General features: G+C 39.6%; 1 protein-coding gene and 1 long non-coding RNA gene across 2 annotated transcripts in view; one reads left to right on the forward strand and one right to left on the reverse strand.

Moving 5' to 3' along the window:
* Window positions 1-6: 6 nt before the first annotated feature.
* On the forward strand, window positions 7-21591 carry SLC39A6 (solute carrier family 39 (zinc transporter), member 6). The gene is made up of 9 exons (XM_014540591.1): window positions 7-161; window positions 1679-2479; window positions 4134-4317; window positions 6592-6761; window positions 8102-8320; window positions 15735-15840; window positions 16461-16838; window positions 19392-19582; window positions 20371-21591. Exons 2-9 carry the CDS (start codon window positions 1688-1690, stop codon window positions 20521-20523), a joined length of 2193 nt encoding a protein of 730 aa, XP_014396077.1. The 5' UTR covers window positions 7-161; window positions 1679-1687; the 3' UTR covers window positions 20524-21591.
* Window positions 14185-27751, reverse strand: part of LOC106726295 — a 14143-nt gene continuing 576 nt past the window's right edge. The window contains exon 2 of the long non-coding RNA XR_001362344.1: window positions 14185-14427. This is a non-coding gene — a long non-coding RNA (uncharacterized LOC106726295). The remainder of the gene's footprint in view (window positions 14428-27751) is intronic.

Here is a 27751-nt window from a genome sequence, read left to right on the forward strand (position 1 = left end):
CCGAGGGGCGTCCGGGCCGATGAGCTTGCCGCTTCCCCGTGCCCTGTAGAGGTTTCGAGACAGAGAGAGAAGCACGGGCCGGTTCCGAGCCCTCCGGACCGCTTGTGGGGAACTGAACCTGCACGCGGGGCCGGAACGTGGAACTGCGAGGCCGCGGAGAGGTGAGTCCCGCAGGTTCGGGCGGGGGCTGCAGAAAGGGGAGCCCCTCAGGCCGCGAGGGTCGGACTTCCCAGTGTAGGATGCCCAGATGGGCTTAGGAGTCCAACGGAGGACTTTCTGGGGAAACAGTATTATTAATCTCCTACTCGAAGGTAGGGACGTGTATTAACAATAAAAAACCCTTGGAAATAGTGATCTGCCCTCTTTCCCTTTTTCTCCACTGGCCTCTCTCCCGGCCCTTTCTTTATGCTTTTTTCCGACAACACTCGCGGACTTGCAGGGAAGAAGGTCCGCCCGCGGGTCCTCGGTCGCCTTCAGCATCCTCGCGGGAGAAAGGCGCGGAGTTGCCCCCGAGCGCTTCTGTCTGTGCTTGTCCCAACCCACCCCGCTCCTTGCCTGCGAATGATTTCTTAATGGTTCTCGTTTGCCTATTAAAACTTCAGGTCCGAAAGATTGTTCTTTCAGGAGCCTATCCCTATGGTCCTTAGGTACTTCCATTTTCACTGCTCCCGGCTTGATCAGCAGCTGTACAACACCGCCGACATTGTTTGGGAACATGCGCTCCCATGTAACCGTTCATGTGGTTTCCCCAGTCACCCTGGACATGGGTACTGCCCGCTTTTCCTGGTGCAAGGAGAAGCAGCCGAAAGCGGTAGAGCTAGGTCGCCCCAGGCCCTTGCTCTCTCGCTCCAGAGTTTGGTGACGACTGACTGGTTCCTGAGATACCAGTCTATCCACATCTATGGACTTGTACCTTCCTCGGCTTAACTGAATTCTGCTTTTCAAGGCTCAACTCAATTTCTATCTCCAAACACCTTTGTCTGGATGAGTGATGATCTGTGATCAAATGAAGTTTAACTTAAGGAGCTTAATTATTATGCCGTCATCTAAAGCATGGGGTCAGTCTATATGTACTAACCTGGAACGATGTCATTTTTGAATAGGAAAAAAAAGATCCCATCTGTGTGGTTTAATTACACATCTACTTGAGGATGCATAGAACATATCCCGAGGCGTAATTGGGTGACTTTGAAGAGTGCTCTTGGGGAAAGAAGCCTTAAATTGATTTGTATATAGTTTAAGAAAAATTTTAACTGTCAATAATTCTGATATTGCTGTATCTACTCCTTTTGATGTTAAAATAATGTTTTATGAAATGGCGATGGTAGAGGTAAGTTTTGTTTTAAATCATTGTTCTCAACACAGTGAGGAGTTGCCAATATAGTTGTGGCCACATGGATCTCTCCAGTGTCTGAGTTACTATTGCTTGTATAGTGCTAATTACTGAATCTTAACACTCAACAGTTCTCCAGTTATTTCTCTTGTTTTGGTAATGCAAGGGTAGAGCCTAGGACACTTGTTTGTGTATTTTCACAGTACCTAACACTGCACTGGCCACACTAAATGAGGTTTTATAGACCTTGATTGTTTGAGTTAGACATCAGTGTTTAGCAGGAGATTTTTTAATTCAAATTATTATAGAAGTGAAGACAAAATTTCTTTTCTCTGTCTTCTCTAGGAAGGTGCAATGGCGAGGAGTTTACCCTTAATCTTCATCCTGACCTTCACTCTGTCAGTCACAAATCTCCTTCATGAAGTAGAATCAGCAACTGCTCTCCCTCAGACCACTGAGAAAATTCCAAACTGGGAATCTGGCATTGATGTTGATTTGGCAGTTACCACCCAGCGACATCATCTACAGCAGCTTTTCCATCGCTATGGAGAAAATAATTCTTTGTCAGTTGAAGGGTTCAGAAAGTTACTTCAGAATATAGGCATAGATAAGATTAAAAGAGTTCATTTACACCATGACCATGAGCATCACTCTGACCATGAGCATCACTCTGACCATGAGCATCACTCCGACCATGAGCATCACTCTGACCATGAGCATCACTCCGACCATGAGCATCACTCTCACCGTAATCATGCTGCTTCCGGTAAAAATAATCGGAAAGCTCTTTGCCCAGACCTTGACTCTGATAGTTCCAGTAAAGACACTAGAAACAACCCGGGGAAAGGATCTCGCCGATCAGAACATGCCAATAGTAGAAGGAATATTTTAATCAAAGATGGTGTTGGTGCTAGTGAAGTGACCTCAACTGTATATAATGCTGTCTCTGAAGGAACTCATTTTCTGGAGACAATAGAAACTCCAAAACCTGGAAAGCTCCCTAAAGATGTGAGTAGTTCCACTCCACCCAGTATTACAGAAAAGAGCCGGATGAGCCGGCCCTCTAGAAGAAAAACAAATGAATCTGTGAGTGAGCCCAGAAAGGAGTTTATGTATTCCAGAAACACAAATGCAAATACTCAGGAGGTAAGATAAAGGCTGTTCTTATTTTAATCAATATGCCTGCTTGTCTATTTTGTCATTGCCATTCTATCTCTAGTTGTAAGGAGTTTAAAGTAAAAATAAAATGGTTAAGTTACTGAAAACGGAATTTCTCAGCAAGGCACTTGGCCTAAAGTGTCCCTACCATGTTGTAATCATTTCTGATTTAAAAAAGAAAAAAAACTTGGAGGATAGTAAGAATAGTGCTGCCTTCAAAACTTTTTTTAAAATATATTTTTATTGCTTTTAGAAAGGAAGGACGAGAGAGAGATAGAAACATCAATGATGAGAGAAAATCATTGATCGGCTGCCTTCTGCACACCCCACGCTGGGGGTTGAGCCACAACGTGGGCATGTGCCCTGACTGGGAATTGAGCCGTGACCTCCTGGTTCATAGGTTGATGCTCAACCACTGAGCCATGCCAGCTGGGCTAAAACTTTTCTATATAGAATTTAAAATTAAGTATAGAAAGCAGATATCAAAGTTATTTTTGGAAGGCGAGTATTATTAATAAAAAGTAGAAAATGGGAGGTGGAAAATGTAGGAGTTAGAATCCATGTTTTAGGGAAAGGTGTGGTTGAAGGGGTTGAAGAATTCAAGAACGTTAATACCTCCTTGCAGAGGGATTGTAATGATTAGTGGAGTCATTGGAACTGCTGCCAAGAATGACATACTGGACAAGTGAATGCCTGGGCAGTGAAGTTCTGATTTCATGTGTTTTTTCTAGATTAGACTTCAAGGCTGTACTCAGTTTGCCTTGACTGAAAGATGTCAAGAACAAGGAGTTAGTTGATACATGTTAATAAGCAAAACTTAAGTACTTCATGCAAGCCATCATATGACTGTTCTAATTCTGGGATACTACTACGAATGGTCATTCCCTTAGCGACACTGGTAATAAAGTTTGTTCTTTGTATTATTAACCAAGAATTGGTGGAGTTTAAAATAACTTTACAGACGATGAGAAACAGTTGCTACCACCAATTCTGGGGGAATAGAAGGAGCTTAGGTTACTCAGAAGATTCTCTTCAAACTAGTCATCTCATTAAATTGTTGAAACAGCTGCCTGCCAATATAGGTTTGCTTTTATTACCAACTTTACCCTATGTGAGAGTAATGTACATACTTTTAATAGTCTCTCGTAGAGCATTATTTTGCCAAGTGTTTAGTCAGAACTGAACTAAGTTTTGCAAGTATGGTCATTGTTGTAAGAATGACGTGTTTTGGACTTGTTTAGGCCAAGTAGCGTTGGTACTAAAATAACATGTGCCAATGTCTAATGACCCTCATCTCGAAATTAAAGCTCATTTCCTTAATAGGTTTATACAGTGAGTTAACAGGCTTGTGAATGTTCATTTATCCTCAAGCTTATTTCACTTAAGGCTTTCTCCCTAGGCGACTGATGTAACTTTCTACCTAGAAGTAAGCAGAGAGGAGAGATAACACTATTATGACATAATATCTCCAGGTAGTTTGAGAAATTCCAAAGTACTTAAAACAAAAGTTGATTTTAATTAGTGTTAACCTAAAATTAAGAAGCAGCTTCAGTAAGGAAAGGGTATTGTGTCATCAAACAACTTTTTTGGATTATCTAATGGGAATGCCTTTTGGTGCTTTTCACTGCTTTGTTTTCTTTAGTGTTTCAATGCGTCAAAGCTGCTCACATCACATGGCATGGGCATCCAGGTTCTGCTGAATGAAATGGAGTTCAACTATCTCTGCCCAGCCATCATCAATCAAATTGATGCTAGATCGTGTCTGATTCATACAACGAGTGAAAAGAAAGCTGAAATCCCTCCAAAGACCTATTCTTTACAAATAGGTAGAATTGAGTTTTTTTATGTAAAAATAATTTCCAGTAGATACATTTATGTTGTTAGTGTTCTTTATATTTACAAAAACCTATTCACTTTTAGCATATTCAAATATAACATCTCTTTTTAATTTTATCTTTATTATTGAAAGTATTACATATGTCCCCCCTTTTTTTTTCTCATTGATCCCCTCCACCCTGCACCCGCCCCTCCCAGGCCTTCACCACACTATTGTCTGTGTCCATGAGCTATGCATATAAATTCCCGGGTTATCCTCTCCCCACCTACCCCACCACCCCTCCTTCCTTCTTAGATTCCTCAGTCTGTTCATGCTTCTATGTCTCTGGATCTATTTTGCTCATCAGTTTATTTTGTTCATTAGATTCCACATGAGTGAGATCATTCTGCCTTGAATGAAAAAAGCAAGCATGTTAGCCTGACCCTAAAAAAAACTTAGATTGTAACTTGCCTTATCTTTTTTTATTTTAACAACTTGTCACACCACCTATGGAAGCAAAACAACACAACATGCTGCTGCTTCACCCAAAAGCGGTGTTTACTTTGCCCTTTCTCTTGAGGGCTCCGTGGGTCATTAGCAAAAGACCCAATGAGTGCTTTTAAAAAGGGGTACTTGCCTTATCTTTTAAAAAAAAATAGATAAATGAGTAAAACATAGGTTGTAACTTGCCTGAGGTCATGAAGTGTCAAGGGCTATCTGAAATTTGGGCTTTTTATATTGTCACTCTGTTTGGGAAGAAGGGTCAGAGTTCATCTCTGCTGTTTAGGAGCCCAATTCTGGTTTGTTATTTATTTATTTTTTAAATATATCTTTTTATTGATTTCAGAGAGGAAGGGAAAGGGAGAGAAAGAGAAACATCAATGATGAGGGGGAATCATTGATTGGCTGCCTCCTGCACGCCCCCTACTGGGGATTGAACCTGCAACCAAGGTACGTGCCCTTGACTGGAATCGAACCCAGGACCCTTTGATCCACAGGCTGACACTCTATCCACTGAGCCAAACCAGCCAGGGCTCTGGTCTGTTATTAATAAATCAAACCAGGATAAGCTGTGCTATAGTATAGAGCAGGGTTAGGGAACCTATTTTCTGCCAGGGCCATTTGGATATTTATAAATCATTTGCTGGCCATACAGAATTATCAACTTAAATATAAGCCTGCTAGTGGTACATCTACATAATGGAATACTATGCTGCTGTAAGAAAGAAGGAACTCTTACCTTTCATAACAGCATGGATGGACATGGAGAGCATTATGCTAAGCGAAATTAGCCAGTCGGAGAAAGATAAATATCACATGACCTCACTCATTTGTGGAATATAATGAACAACATAAACTGATAAACAAAAATAGATCCAGAGACAGAGAAGCATTAAACAGACCCTCAAACCTCAGAGGGAAGGCGGGGGATAAGAGAGCAACCAAAGGACGTGTATGCATGCATATAAGCATAACCAATGGACACAGACACTAGGGGGGTGAGGGCATGTGTGGAGGGTGGGAGTGGCCGGTGAGAGGTCAATGGGGGGAAAAGGAGACATATGTAATACTTTAACCAATAAAGAATGAAAAACAAATTAGCCTGTTATATTTGCTCATTTAACTCCTAGCCTTGGTAGGGCTAGACCAAATGATTTCACAGGCCTTATACAGCCTGAGGGCCGGATGTTCTAGAGACGGTCCTCATCTCTGGTGGCCTTTAAAGTCTGACTGGACTTTTCTCACCTATGGCCAGACCTTATAAGGCTCAGCTGTAAGTTCCTCACCCCTGGCTAGAATTTCAGTGCTCAAAAACTCACCCCTGGCCAGACCTTATAAGGCTCGGCTGTAAGTTCCTCACCCCTGGCTAGAATTTCAGTGCTCAAAAACTAGAATGAAGAAATAATTGCTTTGTTTACTGAAGAAATAATTCTCAGTTTCCTTTTTTTCTTTTTCCCTTTCTTTCTCTCTCTCCTTTAACATATTCCTCTTCTCTTTCATAATTTAGGTGTTACAGGAGTCTGAAAGCTCAGTTCCCAAATGAGCTAGAATTCATCTTTATCATTTCTTTCCCTTCTTTCACTACCAGCTGAAGGATTTTCCATTAGGTTATGCTCTTTACCTAGAGAGTTCACTCAAATTGTTCATTTGAGCCCATTTGTTGGTTATTGAGTTTGTATTTCTTTAAGACTGCCTACGTTATAAGTTACTTTATGCTACTCCAAAGTCTCTCTTTTAAAGTTTATCAATTGTATGTTTTTACCTTTGCTCTTTTGTTTGACAGCCTGGGTTGGTGGCTTTATAGCCATTTCCATCATCAGTTTCCTGTCTTTGCTGGGTGTTATTTTAGTGCCTCTCATGAATCGGGTGTTTTTTAAGTTTCTCCTGAGTTTCCTTGTGGCATTGGCTGTTGGGACATTGAGTGGTGATGCTTTTTTACATCTTCTTCCACATGTAAGTATGGTAATTTGTCCTATTAGTGTATTGTATTATTCAACATTGAAAATATACATACTTTTTTGTTTATTTGTACTAGAATTCTTTGTATTGATATTTATAAAGGTAAGCAATTTGGTTTAGAGGAGTTGACTTTAAAATATATTTGGTAACCAAAAGCTGCATTTTGAGGCTTGATCTTTTTATTATTATTATTGATTTGAGAGAGAGAGAGAGAGAGAGAGAGAAACATCGATGTAAGGGAAACATTGATTGGCTGTCTCCTGCACAAGCCCCAACCGGGGATCAAACCCGCCACCTGGATATGTGCCCTGTCTGGGAATCGAACCCACAACCTTTTGGTATATGTGATAATTCTCCAATCAACTGAGCCACACCAGCCAGAGCTGTGCTTGAGCTTACTACATTGTGTGGTGTGTTTTTTTGCTTTTCTTTATAAAGACTAATTTAATTTTGGGGGTCCAGTTAATAAAAGGAGACAGATTCTACTCAGATGCTAGTATTATGACAGTCTGCAACAGTGTGAATTGTCTGCTTACATATTAGTGTAATTGCCACAAAAATAAAAAATGTGGCTGTCTACCCAAGAAACTTGAGGGTTTTTCTTCAGAGTTGAGTCAATGTGTGTATTTACAGATTTGTACTTGGTGACATGAGTGAATTCTTAAGTAAAGCAAGTTTGGTAAAGTGAGTTTACTTTTCCATTAAATATTTGGTGTAGGTGCGCAGGTAGAAAATATTTGGATCTAATTTTTTAAATTTCCCTTAGAGATTTGCAGGTATGTGTGAGGCGGGGGGGTTATTCCTAGAGTTCTACATATCTCATCATGCTTTCTCCAGTAGTGAAAGGGAGCTGTTTTGCTGTGACAAACTCCCTGACCATCAAATGGCAGATGTTCAGGAATATCTGCTGCACAAAGTGACATGTACATGGGGTGTACCCTGTAACCCCACCACCAAGCCTAGTCTGTCCTCTGTGTATGTGCCACACCCAACTTCCTAAGATGAAGTAACATAGTCTCTGCTGCATTCCTGCAGGCCACTGGCCAGAGCCCCTGGATCAGGTACTTGCCAGGGCTCATTACACAGATTGGACTTCTTGTAAGCACACTGATGACAGTGGTGTGAGCTTTTCAGCGAGGAGTGGAAGCAGTAAACTCTACAGACCTATTAAGTCTGGCAGTTCCCTGTTATTTAATGTCCTAAATTTCCCTCATTCCAAAGTATCCTTTTAGTTGCCCAATTCTGAATTACTTCAAGTTTGACCTTATCTTAGCCAGTTTTTCAGACATGTGAAACTAGTGAATTTATAAAACACATGTTGTTTTTGCTTTTAGTCTCATGCAAGTCACCACCATAGTCACAGCCATGAAGAAACAGCAATGGAAATGAAGAGAGGGCCACTGTTCAGTTATCTGTCTTCTCAAAACATAGAAGAAAGTACCTATTTTGATTCCACATGGAAGGGTCTAACAGCTCTGGGAGGCTTGTATTTAATGTTTCTTGTTGAACATGTACTCACATTGATCAAGCAATTTAAAGATAAGAAGAAAAAGGTAAGAAAAAGTATACTAAGTACTTACTATGCATCAAACATTTATTTAGAGTAGTGTTCTAACTAGACTGTTAGCAGAGCTTGTCCTGGGTATATGATCTTTGTTTGAGAGGTGTTGAGCATTTTTGAGATACTTTTAGCTCTGAGAGACATTAATGGAGAGCAAGTCTGTATCTTTCTAATGCTGGAGTTCTCTATCTTCAGAATTACCTTCAAACTCATGAGAGGGTTAGAAAGGCAAGGATAAACATTTATATAAATGACCAAATAGGGCACAAGTGGATCCTTGAAGATTAGAAGATTCATGATTATGGCCCTGATGGTTTCATGGGTATATACTTTTCCCCAAACTCTCTGAGTAGTATACATCAAATATGTAAAGCTGTTTATATCTCAATCATACCCCAGTAAAGTGGTTTAAGAAAAACCATGGATATACCATTAATATTCATTGGTAGTTATGATTATGTGATTAACTTCTAATTATTCACCCAGTAGCTAGTTATTCAGTTTTTTTTTGAAAGGATATGTGGCTTTCACAGATACGACCTTTGTAAATTTCCTCTAGAAAATAGTATGAAGCCAAACTACCAGGGTTCTTATTCCGGCATCTAGAAGGGTTCAGCAATCTGGAGAAGGGCTGTGTGTAACTTAATAAAGAGTCCAGAGATGAAACATAATTTTGAAAGGCATTTGAGGGTCAGAGGAGCCTAGCTAAAGAAACTAAGTTCTCTTTGTCTCAGGACCCCTTGCTATTTCTTTAGTTTTTTTTTTAGTTTTATTTTATTTTATTGGTTTTCTTTTTACAGAGAGGAAGGGAGAGGGATAGAGAATTAGAAACATCGATGAGAGAGAAGCATCGACCAGCTGCCTCCTGCACACCCCTACTGGGAATGTGCCCGCAACCAAGGTACATGCCCTTGACTGGAATCGAACCTGGGACCCCTCAGTCCCCAGGCCGACGCTCTATCCAGTGAGCCAAACCGGCCAGGGAATCCCTTGCTATTTATTAACACAATTTGTCCTAAGGCAAGGTGAAGATATATACTTCAAAGGATAGGGTTAGGTACAAAAATCCATTGTCAGATTGGAAGAATTTGCCTAAGGTTGTTCAGGTGTTTGGCCAGTAGGAGGCAATAACATGTAGATTAAGATGCCCTGAGCTGTCTGGCAGCAAGCAATCATCCTTTTCAGGTTTGGGGAAATGTCCTCAGCCATTCCTAACAGGTGACAACATATGTGACTCAGCCCTTGTTGAGTCCCCAAGTTCCATCAACCTTTTGATGAAACTCTTGCAATTATGACATGCTGGAGTTGGCTTCCAGCACCAAACAGTAGACTCTTTATTTCTGGTAAAAATAACTTTGAGTTGCCTGTGGTTATTTGCCTCTTATCTGATGTGACCAGGCAAGTCACTCTAAAGACTAACCTAGTGGAGACTTTTTATTTTTTTCCAGTGGGGACTCTTAAAAATTACATGTGCATATCTTGGACATTTTAATTTAACTTAGAACATTTGTATACTCCTGATGTTGACCAAGATTATCTTAGAGTTAGATTCTGTGTGATGATTTTTTTTTTCTACAGCAATGATGCTTCATCTACAATCTTCAGTTTTGGTTTGTCTATAGTTGAGCCAGAGGTTACATACTTGTAAGGATAGTTTGGGTATAGAATTTAGATTTCAGAAATTTTAAAAATTGTAGACAGTAGTCACTTTACATAATTTGATAGCCCTTTTTTTAAAGCAACTTGTCTTTGACTTTCAAATGCATTCAACTTAAGTTTTCATAGAAGTAACTATTCTCACCATCATCACATAGTTTGAGCAATAGGTAATTAAATTGTATAGTTACAATAACAGCTATAACTCATAAGGACATTTGAAAACTAGCAGAGTTATTCTCACTGAACATAGAGCTCACTGTGGGAAACAAGTGCTTGTATGAAAGGAAAGCAGCCTTCTACTCAGTCCTGGGAATATTTCCCCTTACGGAGTTTACATTCACAAAAATCTCAAATTGCAAATCTTTTTTTTTTTTTTCCCTTTGTTGTGCTTTGGTTTTGTTTGCTTTTATACTTTTTTTGGGGGGGGGGTGTTTTTTCAAAGTGCAAATCTTGGATCTTCTCTTTGCTGGACCTAAATTTAGAGGAAAGAAGTGAAATAAGAATAACTTATTCATTATTTTTTTATTTTTATCCTCACCCAAGGATATTTTTTCCATTGATTTTTTTTTTTTTTAGAGAGAGGAGGGGAGGAGAAAAAGAGAAAGAGAAACATCATTCTGAGAGAGACACATCAGTTGGTTGCCTCCCACACATGCCCCGACCGGGCTGGGCCGGGGATCAAGCCTGCAACTGAGGTGCGTGCCCTTGCCCGTGAATCGAACCTCAACCCTGTGATCTGCAGACCAGTGCTCTAACCACTGAGAAAAACCGGCCAGGGCATTTTATTCATTCTTAATTCAGGAAATTATCATCTGTGTTCCCATTGGTCTTGGACTGGTTTGAGGCAATATCCTATTTCTTTATGTTCTCTGGAATTAATCTTTCTGGAAAACATTTCTTTAATTTATTTTTAGAATAAAGTATCAAAATAAAACATGCTCATTAGAAAACTTTTGGAAAATTTTTGAGAAAAATACTAGAGGCCCGGTGCACAAAGTTACGTGCACTGGGGCGGTGGGGTCCCTCAGCCCAGCCAGCACCCTCTCACAGTCCTCACAGTCTGGGACCTCTAAGGGGATCTCCGACTGCCAGCTTAGGCCAGCTCCCTAAGCAGGCAGTCAGACATAACTCTCACAGTCTGAGACCCCTCGCTCCTTACCGCCTTCCTGCAGCGGAGGCAGGAGAGGCTCCTGCCACCACCGCTGCGCTCGCCAGTGTGAGCCCAGCTTCTGGCTGAGCAGCGCTCCCCCTGTAAAAGCATACTTACCACCAGGGGGCAGCCCCTGCGTTGAGCATCTGCCCCCTGGTGGTCAGTGCACATCATACACCAGCCATCTGGTCGATTTGCATATTAGGGTTTTATTACATAGGATTTTCCTGTAGTGCACCACTCTAATACAACCATTATTACATTTTTGTGTGATCTTCCCAGGCTTTTTGACACTTTTTTTTCTTAATTAAAGTTAACATTCAGTATTATTTTATATTAGTATTATTTTATGTTAGTTTCAGGTATACAGCATAATGGTTAGATAATTATATAATTTACAAAGTGATCCCCGATAATTCTCATACCCACCTGGCACCATACACAGTTATTACAATATTATTAACTACATTTCCTGTGCTGTACTTTATGTCCTCAATGACATTTTGTAACTGCCAATTTGTACTTCTTACTTCCTTCACCTTTTCCACCCAGTCCCCCAAACCCACCTGGAATTTTTCTTAACTTAAAAAAATAAAAGGTGTCCTAAGCCGGTTTGGCTCAGTGGACAGAGTATAGGCCTGCAGACTGAAGGGTCCTGGGTTCAATTCCGGTCAAGAGCACATGCCCAGCTTGTGGGCTCAATCCCCAGTAGGGGGCGTGCAAGAGGCACCCAATCAATGATTCTCTCTCATCATTGGATATTTCTATTCCCTCTCCCTTCCTCTCTGAAATCAATAAAAATATATTTAAAAAGTAAAAAAAATAAAAGGTCATTTTTAGTTTTGGGGGGGAATAGGATTGGGGGTTTGTTGGTTGGTTTTACCTTTTTTCTGTTTCAAATTCCATAATGTATTGAACATAATTTTTTAAATATATTTTTTATTGATTTCAGAGAGGAAGAGAGAGGGATAGAGAGAAAAATCAATGATGAGAGAGAATCATCAATAGGCTGCTTCTGAAACGCCCCCTGACCAGGAATTGAGCTGTGACCTCCTGGTCAACACTCAGCCACACCAGCCAGGCTGAGCATTATAATTTCAATTTAGTTTTTAAATTTTAGTTAAAGATAACTTTTGTTTAATCTGACACTTTAACATGATAGATTCTCTATGATTTAATACAGAATAGTATTTTTCAAACTCTAGCTTGTAACCTATTAGTGAGTGTGAAATCGATCTTGTATCCATGTTTTTAAATACAACAATAGCCTGGCTGGCGTGGCTCAGTGGTTGAGCATCAACCTATGAGCCAGAAAGTTGTGGTTCTTTGGTCAAGGCACATCCCCAGAGAGGGGCATGCAGGAGGGAGCTGATCAATGATTCTCTCTCATCATTGATGTTTCTGTCTCTACCTTCTCTCTGAAATCAATAAAAATATGCTTTAAAAAAATACTACAGTATAGTGTATATATATATATATATATATTACTATGTATATATTACTGTGGATTGTAGTCAAAGTTTGATAATCCCTATTCTAAACTAAAATAGCTTCTACTAGAATGTAAGCTCTTAAGAGCCAGGACCTCTTTGTCTTGTTCACTGCTACATCTCCAATTCCTAGAATAGTGACTGGCACATAAGAGATTATTTAAAAAAAAATAGTTGTTGAATGTAAAGAAACATTAAACAGCAGGTAAACATAATTTCTAGATGGGAGTTTTGCCAACATTGTCCTTTCTTTTTAGATTGAGTGTCTCTTTTCAAAGACATCCAGATCTTATTTAATCTCATTTGGTTCTTTAAAAAGAAAAAAAAGCTATTCATTACATGGTATTTAGAGCTCTTTAGACCCATAACAGAACATTTTACCTAGGATTTTCCTTAAGACATCCATCCTGCACCCCTTTATATCATAGTTTTAGGTTACTTGCCATCTATGACAATCTGAAATCTCTATTAAAATTAGGTTTACATTTCATACTTGATATACTAGTAGTTAGAGAGTTAAAACAGTTCAACATCAAACTTTCCGCCAGTAAAGGTTTTTGTTCATGCTGGAAATCTGAGAATCATCAATGACATCTCCCTCCTCATGTTCAACCTAGTTATATTAAATATATCTAGAATTTTTCCATTTCTCTCCATCTTCCTTGCAATTCTAGTCCATGCCATCCTTATCTCCCCCCTGGGTGACAATAGTTGCCTCCTAATGGACATGTTGACATTATTTTGTCTTCTAATCCAGGCAGAGTGATTTGTTTAAATGAAAATCTAATGAGGTTGGACTCCACTACTTAAAATCCCTCCATTAGTGATTTCTCATTGCTTGTAGGACAAAGCCACAACTCTTACAGTATAACCAGTTTGCATTGTCTGGTCTCCTCAGCTGCCCAGCCTTATCTCTAGCCACCCTGTCTCTAACCTACTAGGCCCCAACCACCTTGTCCTTGTTTCTGTTAAAGATGGGCTGGCCCCTTCCTGGCCCTCCTACATGCTATTCTCCCTGCCTGGGATACTGTCTCTCTCACCCTTCCCCAGCAAACCCCTGCTCATCTTTAGGTCTTGGTACAAATATCACTTTCTGGAGGAAGCCTGTCCTGAGACGTGGTATTGTCTTGTTATACACTCTGAGAGCACTCTGTGTTTTTTCTTTGTAAATGCAATCAAAGAATCGTGTAATCATTATCTGTGTAAAGCCTCCGCCTTCCCTGTAGGTGATAAGCTCTGTGAGAACAGAGACCCTTTGTTTCTTATTTTACGTGTATTGCCAGCGCTTAGCAAGGGAACATTATAGGCCCTTAATACTTAAGGAATAAAGGAATTCATTAAGATCTGTAAGTTCTCGAGAGAGAGTCATTGCCCAACAAGAAATGAAGCATCAAGTGAAGTTATTTAAAATACCCTGAATTGTTTATGTTCACAGATATTTAAATACTTCCTCTGTTTGAGGTATTGTGTTAAGGGTAGGTATAAAGATTTGTGTGTGTGCTTGCCTTTAAAAACTCTTACAACCTGTTGACGTAAGAACATACAAAACTGTGAACATTTTTATGAGTTTATCAGAATTTATTTGAGCCAAACAGGACATGCCTGGGAGCAGGATCTCATCAGACTGAGAACAATGCTTCCCAGAATGAGAGCTCGCAATTTCTTTTATGCATTTGGAATTAAGGAGGGAAGTAAGGAAGATTACTTGAAGTGAAAGAGCAAGGCCAGGAAATATCTGTGATTCAATACAGGATGGTTGACAAGATTATGTGCTCTCCTGAGGTGGTTCTGGTTCCATTCCTAAAGGGAATGAAAAAGAGGCATTTCAAAGGTGTGTTAGCAGATGTACAAAAACAATGAACAGGGCTTACTTAAGGCAAAGGTAACAGTTCACGAGGGAAGTTATAGACCATAACCTTCCCAGTTAGAAATTTATGATCAGATCAATTATCCTGTGAGGTTACTTTCAGTCACTGCACTTGTCAGATTTATTATAGAGCCTCTTTTTCATCCACAAACCTAAGAATGTACAGATATCTTATACACTGTCAGAACTAGAATGAAATCTTAGGTATAATAGTGATTGTTTAAGTCATATTCAAAGGTACTACAAATAAATGTAATTTTTGTGTGACATTTTTAGTATTTTGAATATTATCTTCTATATAAGTTAGTACCATTGTTTAAACCAGTGGTCGCCAACTGGTGGTCCGTGAGGTCCGAAAGGTTGGCGACCGCTGGTTTAAACAGTGACCTTTTGCTTGGGCTCAGAGATAGGAACAGTACCTCAAGCATAGTGGTTAAAACCCTAATTATAAATTCAAGGCTGAGATTTGTTTCAAAAGGGAAAGCCTGTTAATGGTGTTATATTATATGAAAAGTATTTTAGTTATAATAATAAATACATAGCAGTGTCACAGTATAGTTTTAGGATGTAAAAATTATGGGAAGTACGGATTTTCAGCATACAAAAGAGAGATGGAGAAAACCTAGCATTGGTTAGCAGATTACTAAATGTCTGAAGAAAATGCTCTCTAGCTGGTTCTAAATTGATAACCTGAGGCAGAGCTCAATTTTAATGTGTATGTGAGTCACGGGGATCTAGTTAAAATCCCCATCTGATTCATTAGGTCTGAGATTGTGCATTTCAAACAAGCTCCCAGGGGATGCTGTGCTGCTTACGTAAGACCACACTTAGAGTAGATGACCTCGGGGACATTCATAAAGATGAATGTGATTCTTCTACATTTCATATTACTGAGGCACTGATTCTTCACCTTTTGAACAGTTACTGTGCCTAGGACACATTGCTGGGTCCTGTGCAAGTTAAATGCAGGCCTTGTCCTTTTAGGTGGCCTTTATTCCAATGAAGGTTTGTTACTCTGCAGGTTTTTTCTGTATCTTTTGTTTAAGTGTCTATTTAAAGTTGTATGCATAAGCAAACCAGCTATTTTAAAGTATTTATTTCCGCCCTGGCTGGTTTGGCTCACTGGATAGAGCATTGGCCTGCGGACCGCTGGGTCCCCGGGTTCGATTCTGGTCAAGGGCACATGCCTGGGTCACTGGCTCGATCCCCATTAAAGTATTTCTTTCCCTTGCTATGTTAGAATCAGAAAAAAACTGAAAATGATGATGACGAGGAGATTAAGAAGCGGTTGTCCAAGTATGAATCTCAACTTTCAACAAATGAGGAGAAAGTAGACGCAGATGATCGTAAGTCCTTATGAATCTGAGGGTTGGAGAGAACTCATTGCTCTTTTTGGACTTATGGAAGGGATGGAACCATGTCCCTCTTTTTTTTTTTTTTTTGACTCATACATTTTTTAATTGCCAGTGAGTAGGTTATTTATAAGGATGCAGAAGAAATTAAGGGAGGATCTGAGGAGTAGTTATTGAAGGTTAATGTTTAAAATCTATTCTTAATATGTGAGACCATTTAATTTTTAAAATTCATTAAAACCTATTAATGTTTTTTTCATCAGTAATACTCGAATGGCCTTAGCTGGTTTTGGCTCAGTGGATAGAGTGTTGGCCTGCAACTGAAGGGTCCCAGGTTTGATTCCGGTCAAGAGCACATGCCCGGGTTGCATGCTCGATCCCTAGTAGGAGGCGTGCAGGAGGCAGCCGATCAATGATTCTCTCTCTCTCATCATTGATGTTTCTATCTCTCCCTCTCCCTTCCTCTCTGAAAGCAATAAAAAATATATTAAAAAAATAATACTCTAATGTTTAGACCTTCAGGTATATGGGGGAGAGTTGCTCCATTTTAAGATCTTTTTTACCTTAATTGTCAGTGGAAATGTTTGAAATGTGTCCTTTTTGTTTATACCCAGGGCCTGAAAGCTATTTACGAGCAGACTCACAGGAGCACTCCCACTTTGATTCTCAGCAGCCAGCAATCTTGGAAGAAGAAGAGGTCATGATAGCCCATGCACATCCACAGGAAGTCTATAATGAATATGTACCCAAAGGGTGCAAGAATAAATGCCACTCGCATTTCCATGATACACTGGGCCAGTCAGATGATCTCATTCACCACCATCATGACTACCATCATATTCTTCATCACCACCACCACCAAAACCACCACCCCCACAGTCACAGTCAGCGCTACTCTCGGGAGGAGCTGAAAGATGCTGGCATTGCCACACTGGCATGGATGGTGATAATGGGCGATGGCCTGCACAATTTCAGCGATGGCCTAGCAATTGGTACACATCTACATATTTGCCTCTTATTGGTTGATTATCAAAATGTTGTTTCTTTGGCTACTTTGACAGTGAAATAATAAAGTGAAAAGAGCGGTGCTTTCTCCATTTACCTATATTGTAACTACCAAAAGTTGTTTTAATTTGCAAGGTCTTAAGATCAGGTTCCAATGTGTTTGGAGCATGTGTGAGTTTTGTCCCCTATTCATTTAAGTTCTCTTATCTGCAATATAAACAGTATTTATTAAAGTAAAAGAATCTGTTCTATCAGCTTTTCTTTCATGCTATAAAGGATTCTATATCTGATAAGTTCAGTTACCAATCTCTATCCAAAGAACTATAGAGTTTTTGCTATTAAATTGTTATACCACAAATAGGAGATTATAGAATACGTACTTACAATTTTAGTAACTTAGTTCTAAAAGGAACCATGGAAATAGCTATAAATTAGGCAGCTGAGGCCTGGCAAGGTGAACTACTTGCCCAAGGAGATAGTGCTGTTTGAGATGAACCCAGGCCTTGGCTCCCTGGGAGCCTGGTGTTCTTCCCCCTCTATGTATTATGCACAGCCTGAGCAACAGATAATACTCAAATACTAAGTCATGGTTTATACATGACCAGTTGTATAATATGTTAGCTTTTAAAAGGAGGAGAGCTATTTGTCTTAGACTCTTTTTATGAGACAGTGAAAGAATGAATGTAAATAAGTCTGATTACGTAGTGAATTCCTCTGAGGCCAGTAAAACAATTTGTACTCTTGACTGATGAGTTTTTTCTAAACCTTTTAAATCAGTTTATTTTATATTTTTAAATAAGTGTTTGATGCGGTAGCAATTACTTCTCAGGTTTTTATAATGCATAGTGGAACTGTCCCTTTTTAATCATACCAGCATGTGCTCCATTGGAAAGTTAAACTTAATTGAATGTAATCTAGGGTTACTTACAAAGATACAGAGTGCAGTTGGGAAAGTTCTGTTTATTCACAACCAGAATCCGTTTTATTTCTTTTACCTCATTTTGTATGCTGGTAAGATTTTTTTTTTTTTTTTTTAGAAACTCATCTTGGATGAAATTTTGCTTAAGTGTTCCTTTTTTTGCCTTCTTAACAAGGCTGACTGAAAACCTTTTAATCTGTTCTTGATGATTTTTGATTATCATAATGAACACTTAGTTACGGTTCTGTGCTTTAATGTGGTGATTTCCAACCTCAGAGGTTCTCAAGAGTTAGGACTGTTTACTTACACTGTGCTTTTTAAATTGCAACAAGAAGCAGCGTGGCTTCAAGGACTTGGGAGCCAGACTGTCCAGGTTTGTGTCCCCGTTTTGCATCTTATTCGTGCTGTGACCTTGAACGAGTACTTAACCACTCTTTGCCTCAGTTTTTTCTTCTGTAAATTGGGAATAAGAGTCGTACTTAATCCATAGGATTATTGTGAGAAATTTTATATGTTTATAGCTTTATGCCAGCATACTGACACCTCAGTGGTCATTTCTTCATACACACAGTATGAATTAGACCACGGGAATCAAATGAGTCATCTTCCCTTAACAGAGAGAATCTCTTTGGAGCTGAAGAAAAACCCCTTCCCAAAGTTATTCTGGATCCGGTCATGTCCTTGTTTTTTCCCCATAAACACATATTTGCACACACCGTGACACTATTTTCACTCCATTCCTTGGCATGTGTTCTGCCACTCAGAAGGCCTCCCACTTGCCTGCTCAGTGCTTATAATCAACATCTGGTTTATGTTCTGTTCTGGATCCTTCATGCTCCATGAAGCCTTAAGTATTCCCGTCTTAATGTATCTCATTTTCTCCTTGTATAACTAGAACATTAGACTCTTTAGCTCTTAATTATAAATTGCCTTTATCATTTGCTGATCATTTCATGTGTGTTCTCCATGGTCCTCCAGTTTATGGCCAATTATAAGCTCCTTAAAGACAGTGTAAGAGCATAGTAATAGTAGGTTTGTATCACTCATTAACCAAGTGGGAGCATTCAGAAAAACTTTGGATAAAAAAATCTTAGTGTATAGAGGTGTTAGAGTGATTTACACTGTTGTTTTCCTCTTAAAAATTAGATAATTTCTAAAAAAAATTTAGGTAATTTCTTAAATCTGTGAAGTCTTTTGGGTATATGTTGTTGTTTTTGTTTGGTTTGTTTGTTGTTTTGGTTAATCCTCACCCAAGGGTATTTTTTTCGATTGATTTTTAGAGAGAGTAGAAGTGGGGGGGACGGAGAGAGAGAAACAGATGTGAGAGACACATCAATTGGTTGCCTCCTGTACGTGCCCGACCAGGGCCGGGGATCCAACATGCAACCCAGGTTTGTGCCCTTGACTGGGAATGGAACCAGAGATCCTCCAGTCCAGCAGTCACCAAATGGTGGTCCGCAGACCACTGGTGGCCCTTGAGGTCCGGAAGGTTGGCAACCGCTGCTCCAGTCCATGGGCCAACGCTCTAACCACTATTAAGAACTTTCCAGGGCAAAGACTTAGGTATGTGTTTTTAAAATGATTTTTCAATTACTTAATCCCTTTTTTGTTTTCGTTAAAGGTGACTTTGCTGTTTTACTAAAGGCTGGCATGACTGTTAAGCAGGCTGTTCTTTATAATGCTTTGTCAGCCATGCTGGCATATCTTGGAATGGCAACAGGAATTTTCATTGGTCATTATGCTGAAAATGTTTCTATGTGGATATTTGCACTTACTGCTGGCTTATTCATGTATGTTGCTCTGGTTGATATGGTAAGTTTTTACGATGTCAAATTATAGTATTGACTAGCAATAAAATAGAGAAACTTAAGGGAAACCTTATTTTTAAAAAGGCTTTAGATTGAATGCAGTAGTGATAAGTCATCCTATACTCAACAAGGTAGAATATAAAATATAGTTCCTTTAGAGTTTATCTTTCTGAATTGTTGATCACAAGCACATTCTTATCCTGCTTAATGTGTCTGAGGATACAGAGAAATATCTACCCCATTCTGATTTAAATGTTTTTATTGATTTGAGAGAGAGGAAAGAAGAGGGAGAGAGAAACATTGATGAGAGAGAATCATTGATCAGCTGCCTCCTGCACGTCCCCTACTGGAGCTCAAGCCCACAACCTGGGCATGTGCCCTGACCAGGAATTAAACCCAGGACCTCCTGGTGCATGGGACAACGCTCAACCAACCAAGCCACATGGGCCAGGGCACTAAAATTTTATTTTATATAGTGTAAGGTTTTCATATATCTGAACTCAGATAAGCCATAGGTTATATTCTGTTCTGATACAGGCATGAAGCAGGAGCAAATGGGACCAATATAAATTTGACTTGCTAAGCAGATGGTAAATAATCATTATTAATTAAACTGCTAGGAAATGCTATGTGACATTAGCGAGAATCAGTATGTATGTGGTCTTGTTTTAAGGAATTGACTCCGTATATCCAGCTACATATAGTACAAATAAACTATCCTGCAAAGGCTTATAAAAACTAATCTGTAGTTTTGAAAACTTAAAGTTGCTCTTTTTTTTTTTCTTCTCTAAGGTACCTGAGATGCTGCACAATGATGCTAGTGACCATGGATGTAGCCGCTGGGGATATTTCCTTTTACAGAATGCTGGGATGCTTTTGGGATTTGGAATAATGTTGCTTATTTCCATATTTGAACATAAAATTGTGTTCCGTATAAATTTCTAATTAGGGTATAAATGGTAGAGTAGCTTAAAAAAATGCTGTCTATAGTTTGAATAGGTCATAGGGAAATGAGAGTAGTTACTGTGATATTCAGCATTTAAAGTAAGTGGATTTTGTGATTTTTGTATGGAATATTGCCATTTGTTATGCTTATAAGGTCAGTTATGGTGGTAACCTAAAGGTACATTTTAATATTTAAGTTATTCTATTTGGGGAATATAATCTATATATGCAATTTACCGGTTTTACCAGTCTATTGTAAACAAGAGATTTGGCATGAATGTTCTGCATATTTCAAGAAAAATGTCTTTAATGTTTTTTTCTAGAACTAATTTAACAGTAATTCCCATGCTGGATTTTAGGACTCCATAGAACTGCTCATGTTCAGGAGTAAGAATACTCACGAAGCCTAAGATGCCAATAAAGCTTGTACTGAATTTAAGTTAAGAAATAAGGAGGGACAAAAAATATGTGAGGATTAAGAAGGCATAAATTTATTTTTAAAAAAATCACACAAGTGTTTGTAAAATAGAAGGAAAATTTAGATTTAAATTAAAAAGGCAATATTAGTATAGAGCACATGTGTAAACATTTTTGTCAGAGTATTAATGTTCCCATAAAACCATAGTAAGCACTTTTTACTAATTTAGTTGTACATTTAACTTTATAATGGAAACATCTAAATATAATTAATTCAAACACTATACCACTTGACCAAGAAATTTAAATTTTAAAATATTTGTGTGGAGATATACTAGATGAGTGTGAGCAAGTTTCTGTATTGACAGAAGATTTAGACATCACCAAGTTATGTATTGCCCAAAGTTATAATTGGATAGTTACCTGGTTTACCAAATGTCAGCGTATTAGGACTTTGAGAAAAGGACGTTAAAACCATACTGAGTTGATTTTGACTTCTGGATTCAGGAAGTACTTTGGTATCTTTCAGTGCTTCAGTGTTTTCACTATGACATGTTTATATACAGTATAGTACTTTAGACATCCTAGGGCTGTCTGTGGAATTCTTTAGATGTTACTTTTCTACAAAATAAAATCCCCATGTCATCTTGATATTAAATGTCTGATACTTCTTTTAACCATCTTGAGCATTTTAAAATATACTAGAGGTCCAGTGCACGAATTCGTGTATGGGTGGGGCCCCTCTGGGTGGCATGCAGGGCTCAGGCCGAAACCTGCAGTCCAATGCCGCCTTCAGTTCCCACCTGCCGCCCCCATTCATCCCGGCCCCACTGTGCCTGCCGCCCAGTCAGTCCTGATCAGGAGAGGCTTGTGCTGCCTCAGCAGCACTCGCCAGCCATGAGCCCTGCATCTGGCGCCCTCCCAAGGGGAGTGGCCTGTGGGATCGGGCTGAAACCGACTCTCCGACATCCCCCGAGGGGTCCTGGATTGCGAGAGGGTGCAGGCCAGGCTGAGGGACCCCATCGGTGCATGATCGGGCCAGGGAGGGTCCGCACAAGGGCTTCAGGGCATGTCTGGCCCATCTCACTCAGTCCCGATCAGCCAGACCCCAGCAGCAAGCTAACCTACTGGTTGGAGCATCTGCCCCCTGGTAGTCAGTACACATCATAGCAAGTGGTTGAATAGCATTAGCATATCATTAGCATATTATGCTTTGAGTGGTTGCTCTGCTGTTGGGTCTATTTGCATATTTCCCTTTTATTATATAGGATGGTTCAGTAATTTTAAGTATATTTACATTTTTGTACAATGGATCTCCAGAATCTTTTCACCTTGCAGAACTGAAACAATATATCCATTAAACAACATATGTCCTCCTCCCACAGCCCCTAGTAGCCACCATTCTACTTTCCATTTCTGTGAATTTGAGATACTAGGTTTTCTTCAAAGGACACCTCAAAAAATAATCAGTCCACGGTTTGTTCCACGTTATCCCCCTTTTTTCTTTTTTTTTTTTTTAACAACCAGAGCCTTAAGCTAAAGAAGAGACGTTAATATCCTATATTCTAAAGAGAATCAGAAATAATTGAACAAGACTAATGATGTTGAGCATATTTTAATTTTTTTGTCATTCATGCATATTTTTTGGTGAGGTATCTGTTCCTTTATGTTATTTTATCTATGCTAATATTCAATATAATTTACATGCTTGTACATTGTCTTACCACCACCGCCCATCAACACTAAAGTGCAGGCTCCAGGAGGCTGGGACAGGACCTACTTGCCCCTGGAATCCTGCCTGGTGCTTGATGGGCAGATACTCAGTAAACTTGGAAGAGTGGATGAATGAGTCTCATTTCTGGCTCCTGTTCTCCTGACTCTGTGTGGCCTATGGGATGTAGGCTCCAGACCAGACCAGCTGCCACTCCCTGTCCTGTCCATACAGTGAAAGGACATCTGGGGAGCCATGGCCTGGTCCACCAAGGTTGGAGGGCAGAGTGAGGGGATGTGCCTGAAACCCAGGCCCTGTCAGAGCTGGGGGGCCCTCGGGCTTTTGAGTTTGAACTTTCCAGTTCCTCCGTATCCTGATCAGTTTTTTTAAAAATATATTTTTGTTGATTTCAGAGAGGGAGAGAGCAAGTTTTTTGTGTCCCAGGAATCTCATGTCTTCTGCCATTACCCACAAAACAGTAACAGCTAACTTGCAGCTTCGAGTTGGATAAAGTCCCAGAACTTCATAAAATCTCACAGGATACAAATGAAAAAAAATGAACATAGAATTTACAATTTACAATTCTTATATCTAGCAAATCAAGCTCAACAGTATATAATGTTATGATCACCCTGACCCATGTGGCTCAGTTGAATGTCATCCTGTGTGCCGAAATGTTGCTGGTTCAATTCTTAGGTCACGTGCCCAGTTTGTGGGCTCAGTCCCAGTCGGGTGTGCGGGAGGCAACAGATTGGTGTTTCTCTCTCTCTTACTCTCCCTCTAAGAAATCAATTAATTAAAAAAATAATCTCTATATATAACCCTAATATGCAAATAGACTGAACAACCCGTCGCTATGACCTGTGCTGACCACCAGGGGGCGCACGCAGATCAGCAGCAGATGGCAGGGTGCAGAACATGGCGGGCATTGGCCGCTGCAGGATGGTGGAGCAGGTGAGCAGGGGCACCAGACCAAGACGGGGTGCTGATCACTGTCATTGGGGCGAGCCTCTGGTGGTTACTGAAAATTCTTTGCTCCCTCATGCCACGGTCCTGCCCCAGCGCTTGCACCTGCTGCCAGTGCCCAGCGCCAGCCCCAATCGCAAGGCGCCATCAGCAGGTGCAACTCGGGGCTTCTCCATCTCCCCCTGCTCCAGAGGGGCGATTGGGGCAGCAGCCACCACTTGCACTGGCTGACGACATGGAGCGATTGGTGTGGGAGTGAGTAGACAGGGGCAGACGGGGGACTGGGGGCTGTGGCAGGAGAGTCCAGGCGGGGGCACCGAGGATGGGCCGAGACCTGCCTCTGTGCCCACAGCAGCCTCACGGCCCACAGTTCCTTTCAAGATGCACAAATTCATGCACTGGGCCCTTAGTATATTATGATCAAGTAAGGTGTTCCCAGGAATGCAAGAATGGTTAATCAGAAAACCTATTACTACACTATACCAACAGATTAAAAAGAAAAAAAATTCAGTGGCATTATATCCACTCACATGTACAACCATCACCACCATCTCCAGAACTCATTCATCATCCCATACTGAACCTCTGTCCCAGTGAACAATAATGTCCCTACCCCAGTCCGTGGTAACCACAATTCTACTTTCTGTCTCTATGTATAGGGTGTTCCAAAAATGTATACATACACTTTGAAAAATTATAAAGGCAGTGTTTATTAAAATACATTTCATTTTCAAAATTGAACTACCAGCTGTTAAAGTGTGTATACTTTTTTGGGGGAGGGGACATTCTATATTTAAGTGTTCTAGGTGCATCATATAAGTGGAATCATACAATATTTGTCCTTTTGAGTCTGGATATTGACTTAGTATAATGTCTGTAACGTTCACCCATGTTGTAGCATGTGTCAGAATCTCCTTCCTATTTGAGGCTGAATAATATTCATTCCACTGTATAAACTACGTTCTATTTATCCACTTGTCTATTGATGGTGAAGGGTTGCTTCCACCTTTTGGCTATTGTGAATAATACTGTATACAGGTATCTGAGTCTCTGCTTCAGTTCTTTACCCAGAAGTGGAATTGCTGAGCCATATATAATTATATGTTTATTAACTTGAGGAACTGCCATACCATTTGCCATAGTGACTGTATCATTTTAAATTCCCACTTCTGTGGGGTTTTTGACGCCAAGGATAAAGATATTTGCATTGGGTAAGAATTATATAATTAAATTACCTCTTAAGTCTCGTTTACTGTAAATGTAAAATTGTATAGCTAGCCTAACCAGTTTGGCTCAGTGGATAGAGCGTCGGCCTGTGGACTAAAAGGCCCCAGGTTCGATTCTGGTCAAGGGCATGTATCTTGGTTGTGGGCACATCCCCAGTAGGGGGTGTGCAGGAGGCAGCTGGTCGATGTTTCTCTCTCATCGATGTTTCTAACTCTCTATCCCTCTCCCTTCCTCTCTGTAAAAAGTCAATAAAATATATTAAAACTTTTATGAAACTTTAAAAAAAAATTCTATAGCTAATTTAATGATAAGCTTTTTGAACTGATTTACAAAATTAACCATCATTTGTAAAGCTGTTTCTTGGAGAAAATACTCATAGATTTGTTGTGTTGACTTAGAAAGCTTTTTTATATTTGGGGATACCAATACTGGGAATATCTAGAATGTATTTAAATAACTGATTATTTGAACTCACTCTCTTTTTAATGAACTCACTAGCCAGATATATTGGAACCAATCTGCCACCTTGTGGAATTTTAATGAAACTTCCAATTTTACAGATTGAGAGGATGACAGTAATTTAGAAATGATGTTCAACTATTAGTTTTTATTTATATGTCAATTTAAAAACCAGTTTTATTTAACACACCTATGCAAAATCTATATAAGGACAACCAAAATGCTACTAATGGACACAAATATTTGAATAAATGTAGAGGTATTTCTGTTCTTGGCTAGGAGGAATGCACAAAAGACATGAGTTGAGTATTCATGGGAAAAGATTCAACCGCTTTTCATTATATAAAAGATTACATATTGCAGGATTTCTCACTCATGAGAAAGGTTCAATTTAAAAATATAATTATCTACAACATAGATGAATCTTGAAAACATTATGCTAAGTGAAATAAGCTAGCCACAATGAACAAAACTTTTATTGGTTCTATTTTATTCTATGTGTTACCATTAGCTTTTTTTTTAATTTTTTTAAAAAATATATTTTATTGATTTTTCACAGAGAGGAAAGGAGAGGGATAGAGAGTTAGAAATACTGATGAGAGAGAAACATCCATCAGCTGCCTCCTGCACACCTCCCATTGGGGATGTGCCCGCAACCAAGGTACATGCCCTTGGCCAGAATCGAACCTGGGACCTTTCAGTCCACAGGCCGACGCTCTATCCACTGAGCCAAACCGGTTAGGGCTACCATTAGCTTTTTACTTCCACTATATATTAGGTAAAAACGCTTGGCAAATGAGAAGGGGCTATAAAGTAAGAATAATAGCATATAGTAAGGTCTATTGTAGGTCTCTACACCAGCGATTTTCAAGCGGTGTGCCACAATAATTTTTAAAACATGCAAAAGAGGGGCACTGACCTCTTTTCCCTTAGATTTTGAAATAAAAAATGAGAACAGTCAGCACAAAAATAGCCATTCAGTGTAAATACCCTGTCTCAAACCATATATATATGGTCATATAATAGAGTTTCATCTTATTGGTTACATTGCATCATAAGGTTGCATCTGATTGGTTAATTCTTGGTACCAGAAATCCTTATGAGTACAGGCACCTGATTTTTTAAAAATATGTTTTTATTGATTTTAGAGAGAGAAGGGAGAAAGATGGAGAGATAGAAACATGGATTGGCTGCCTCCTGCATGCCCCATACGGGGGATCAAGCCTGCAACTCAAGCATGAGCCGTGACTAGGAATCGAACTTGTGACCTCCTGGTTCATAGGTTGACGCTCAATAACTGAGCCACACCAGCCGGGCTCATGATTTTCTTAATAACATTTCTTTCTCTAGCTTACTTTATTGTAAGAATACATTATATAGTACATAAAGTTCAGTTAGAATTGAGATGGAGAAGAATAGAGTAGGAAGAGTTGGAATCTCAGGTGAAGACATAATTTGGGAGATGATAAGTAGCAATTTTGGTAGCTGTAGGGTTCATGGAAGAGAATAATGCTGAAGATACATTTAGGTCTTGGAAGACAGGTTAAACTCAGACTAAGTTAAGGTTAAAAACTAGACTAAGTAAATAGGATAAACAAAAGGATGTATAATGGGAGGAATGTAGAGACAGAAATAAATATTGGCGTGACTCTGAACCTCAAGTTGTAGTAACATTAGAAATGGGGAAGATGCCTTGACCCATGTGGCTCAGTTGGTTGAGCATGTCCCATGTACCAAAAGGTCACCGGTTCCATTCCTGATTGGAGCACATGCCGGGGTTGTGCGTTTGATCCCCAGTAGGGGGCATGCAGGATGCAGCCAATCGATGTTTCTCTCTCTCTTTTTAAAGTAAAAAACATTTAATTTTAAAAGAAGAAGAAATAAAGAAGATAAACTATACTTATAATCAAACATGCAAATAAATAAACATATTTGATGCCTATTTGGTGCAAAGTTCTTGAACAGTGCTTTTCAAAAGATGGTTTAGGAATTCTGTGGTTTCTTATGTGTCTTTCTTGAAGATTTCTGTATTAATATTTAGAATATGATAGTATCTGTTTCCTTTGTGAACTACCATAGTTAAGAGAAGTACTATGTCAAAATGTGCTGGATTAATGATGAGATTTCTGAAATTAATGTTTAATTATATAACTAATACATAAATGTTCTTGTAAAAAATATGGGAACAGTATAGACACAGTTTAAGGGTTGCAGTTCTCTTTGACACCACTATTGATGTAGTGTGTATTCTAGACCCTTTGCCTGCATTTACACACTTAAGAATTCATAAAATTTTATAGAATACTAGAGGCCTGGTGCATGAATTCCTGCACGAGTGGGATCCAGCTGGCCGGCCCTGATTGGGGTGGAGGGGGTCAATAGGGTGGGGCAGGCCAAGGGGAGTGGTCCTGGGTGGTTGGCTGGCAGGCCCCACCCCCTGGCCGAACT

This window comes from Myotis brandtii, unplaced genomic scaffold (assembly GCF_000412655.1).
Source record: "Myotis brandtii unplaced genomic scaffold, ASM41265v1 scaffold248, whole genome shotgun sequence".
Classification (NCBI taxonomy): domain Eukaryota; kingdom Metazoa; phylum Chordata; class Mammalia; order Chiroptera; family Vespertilionidae; genus Myotis; species Myotis brandtii.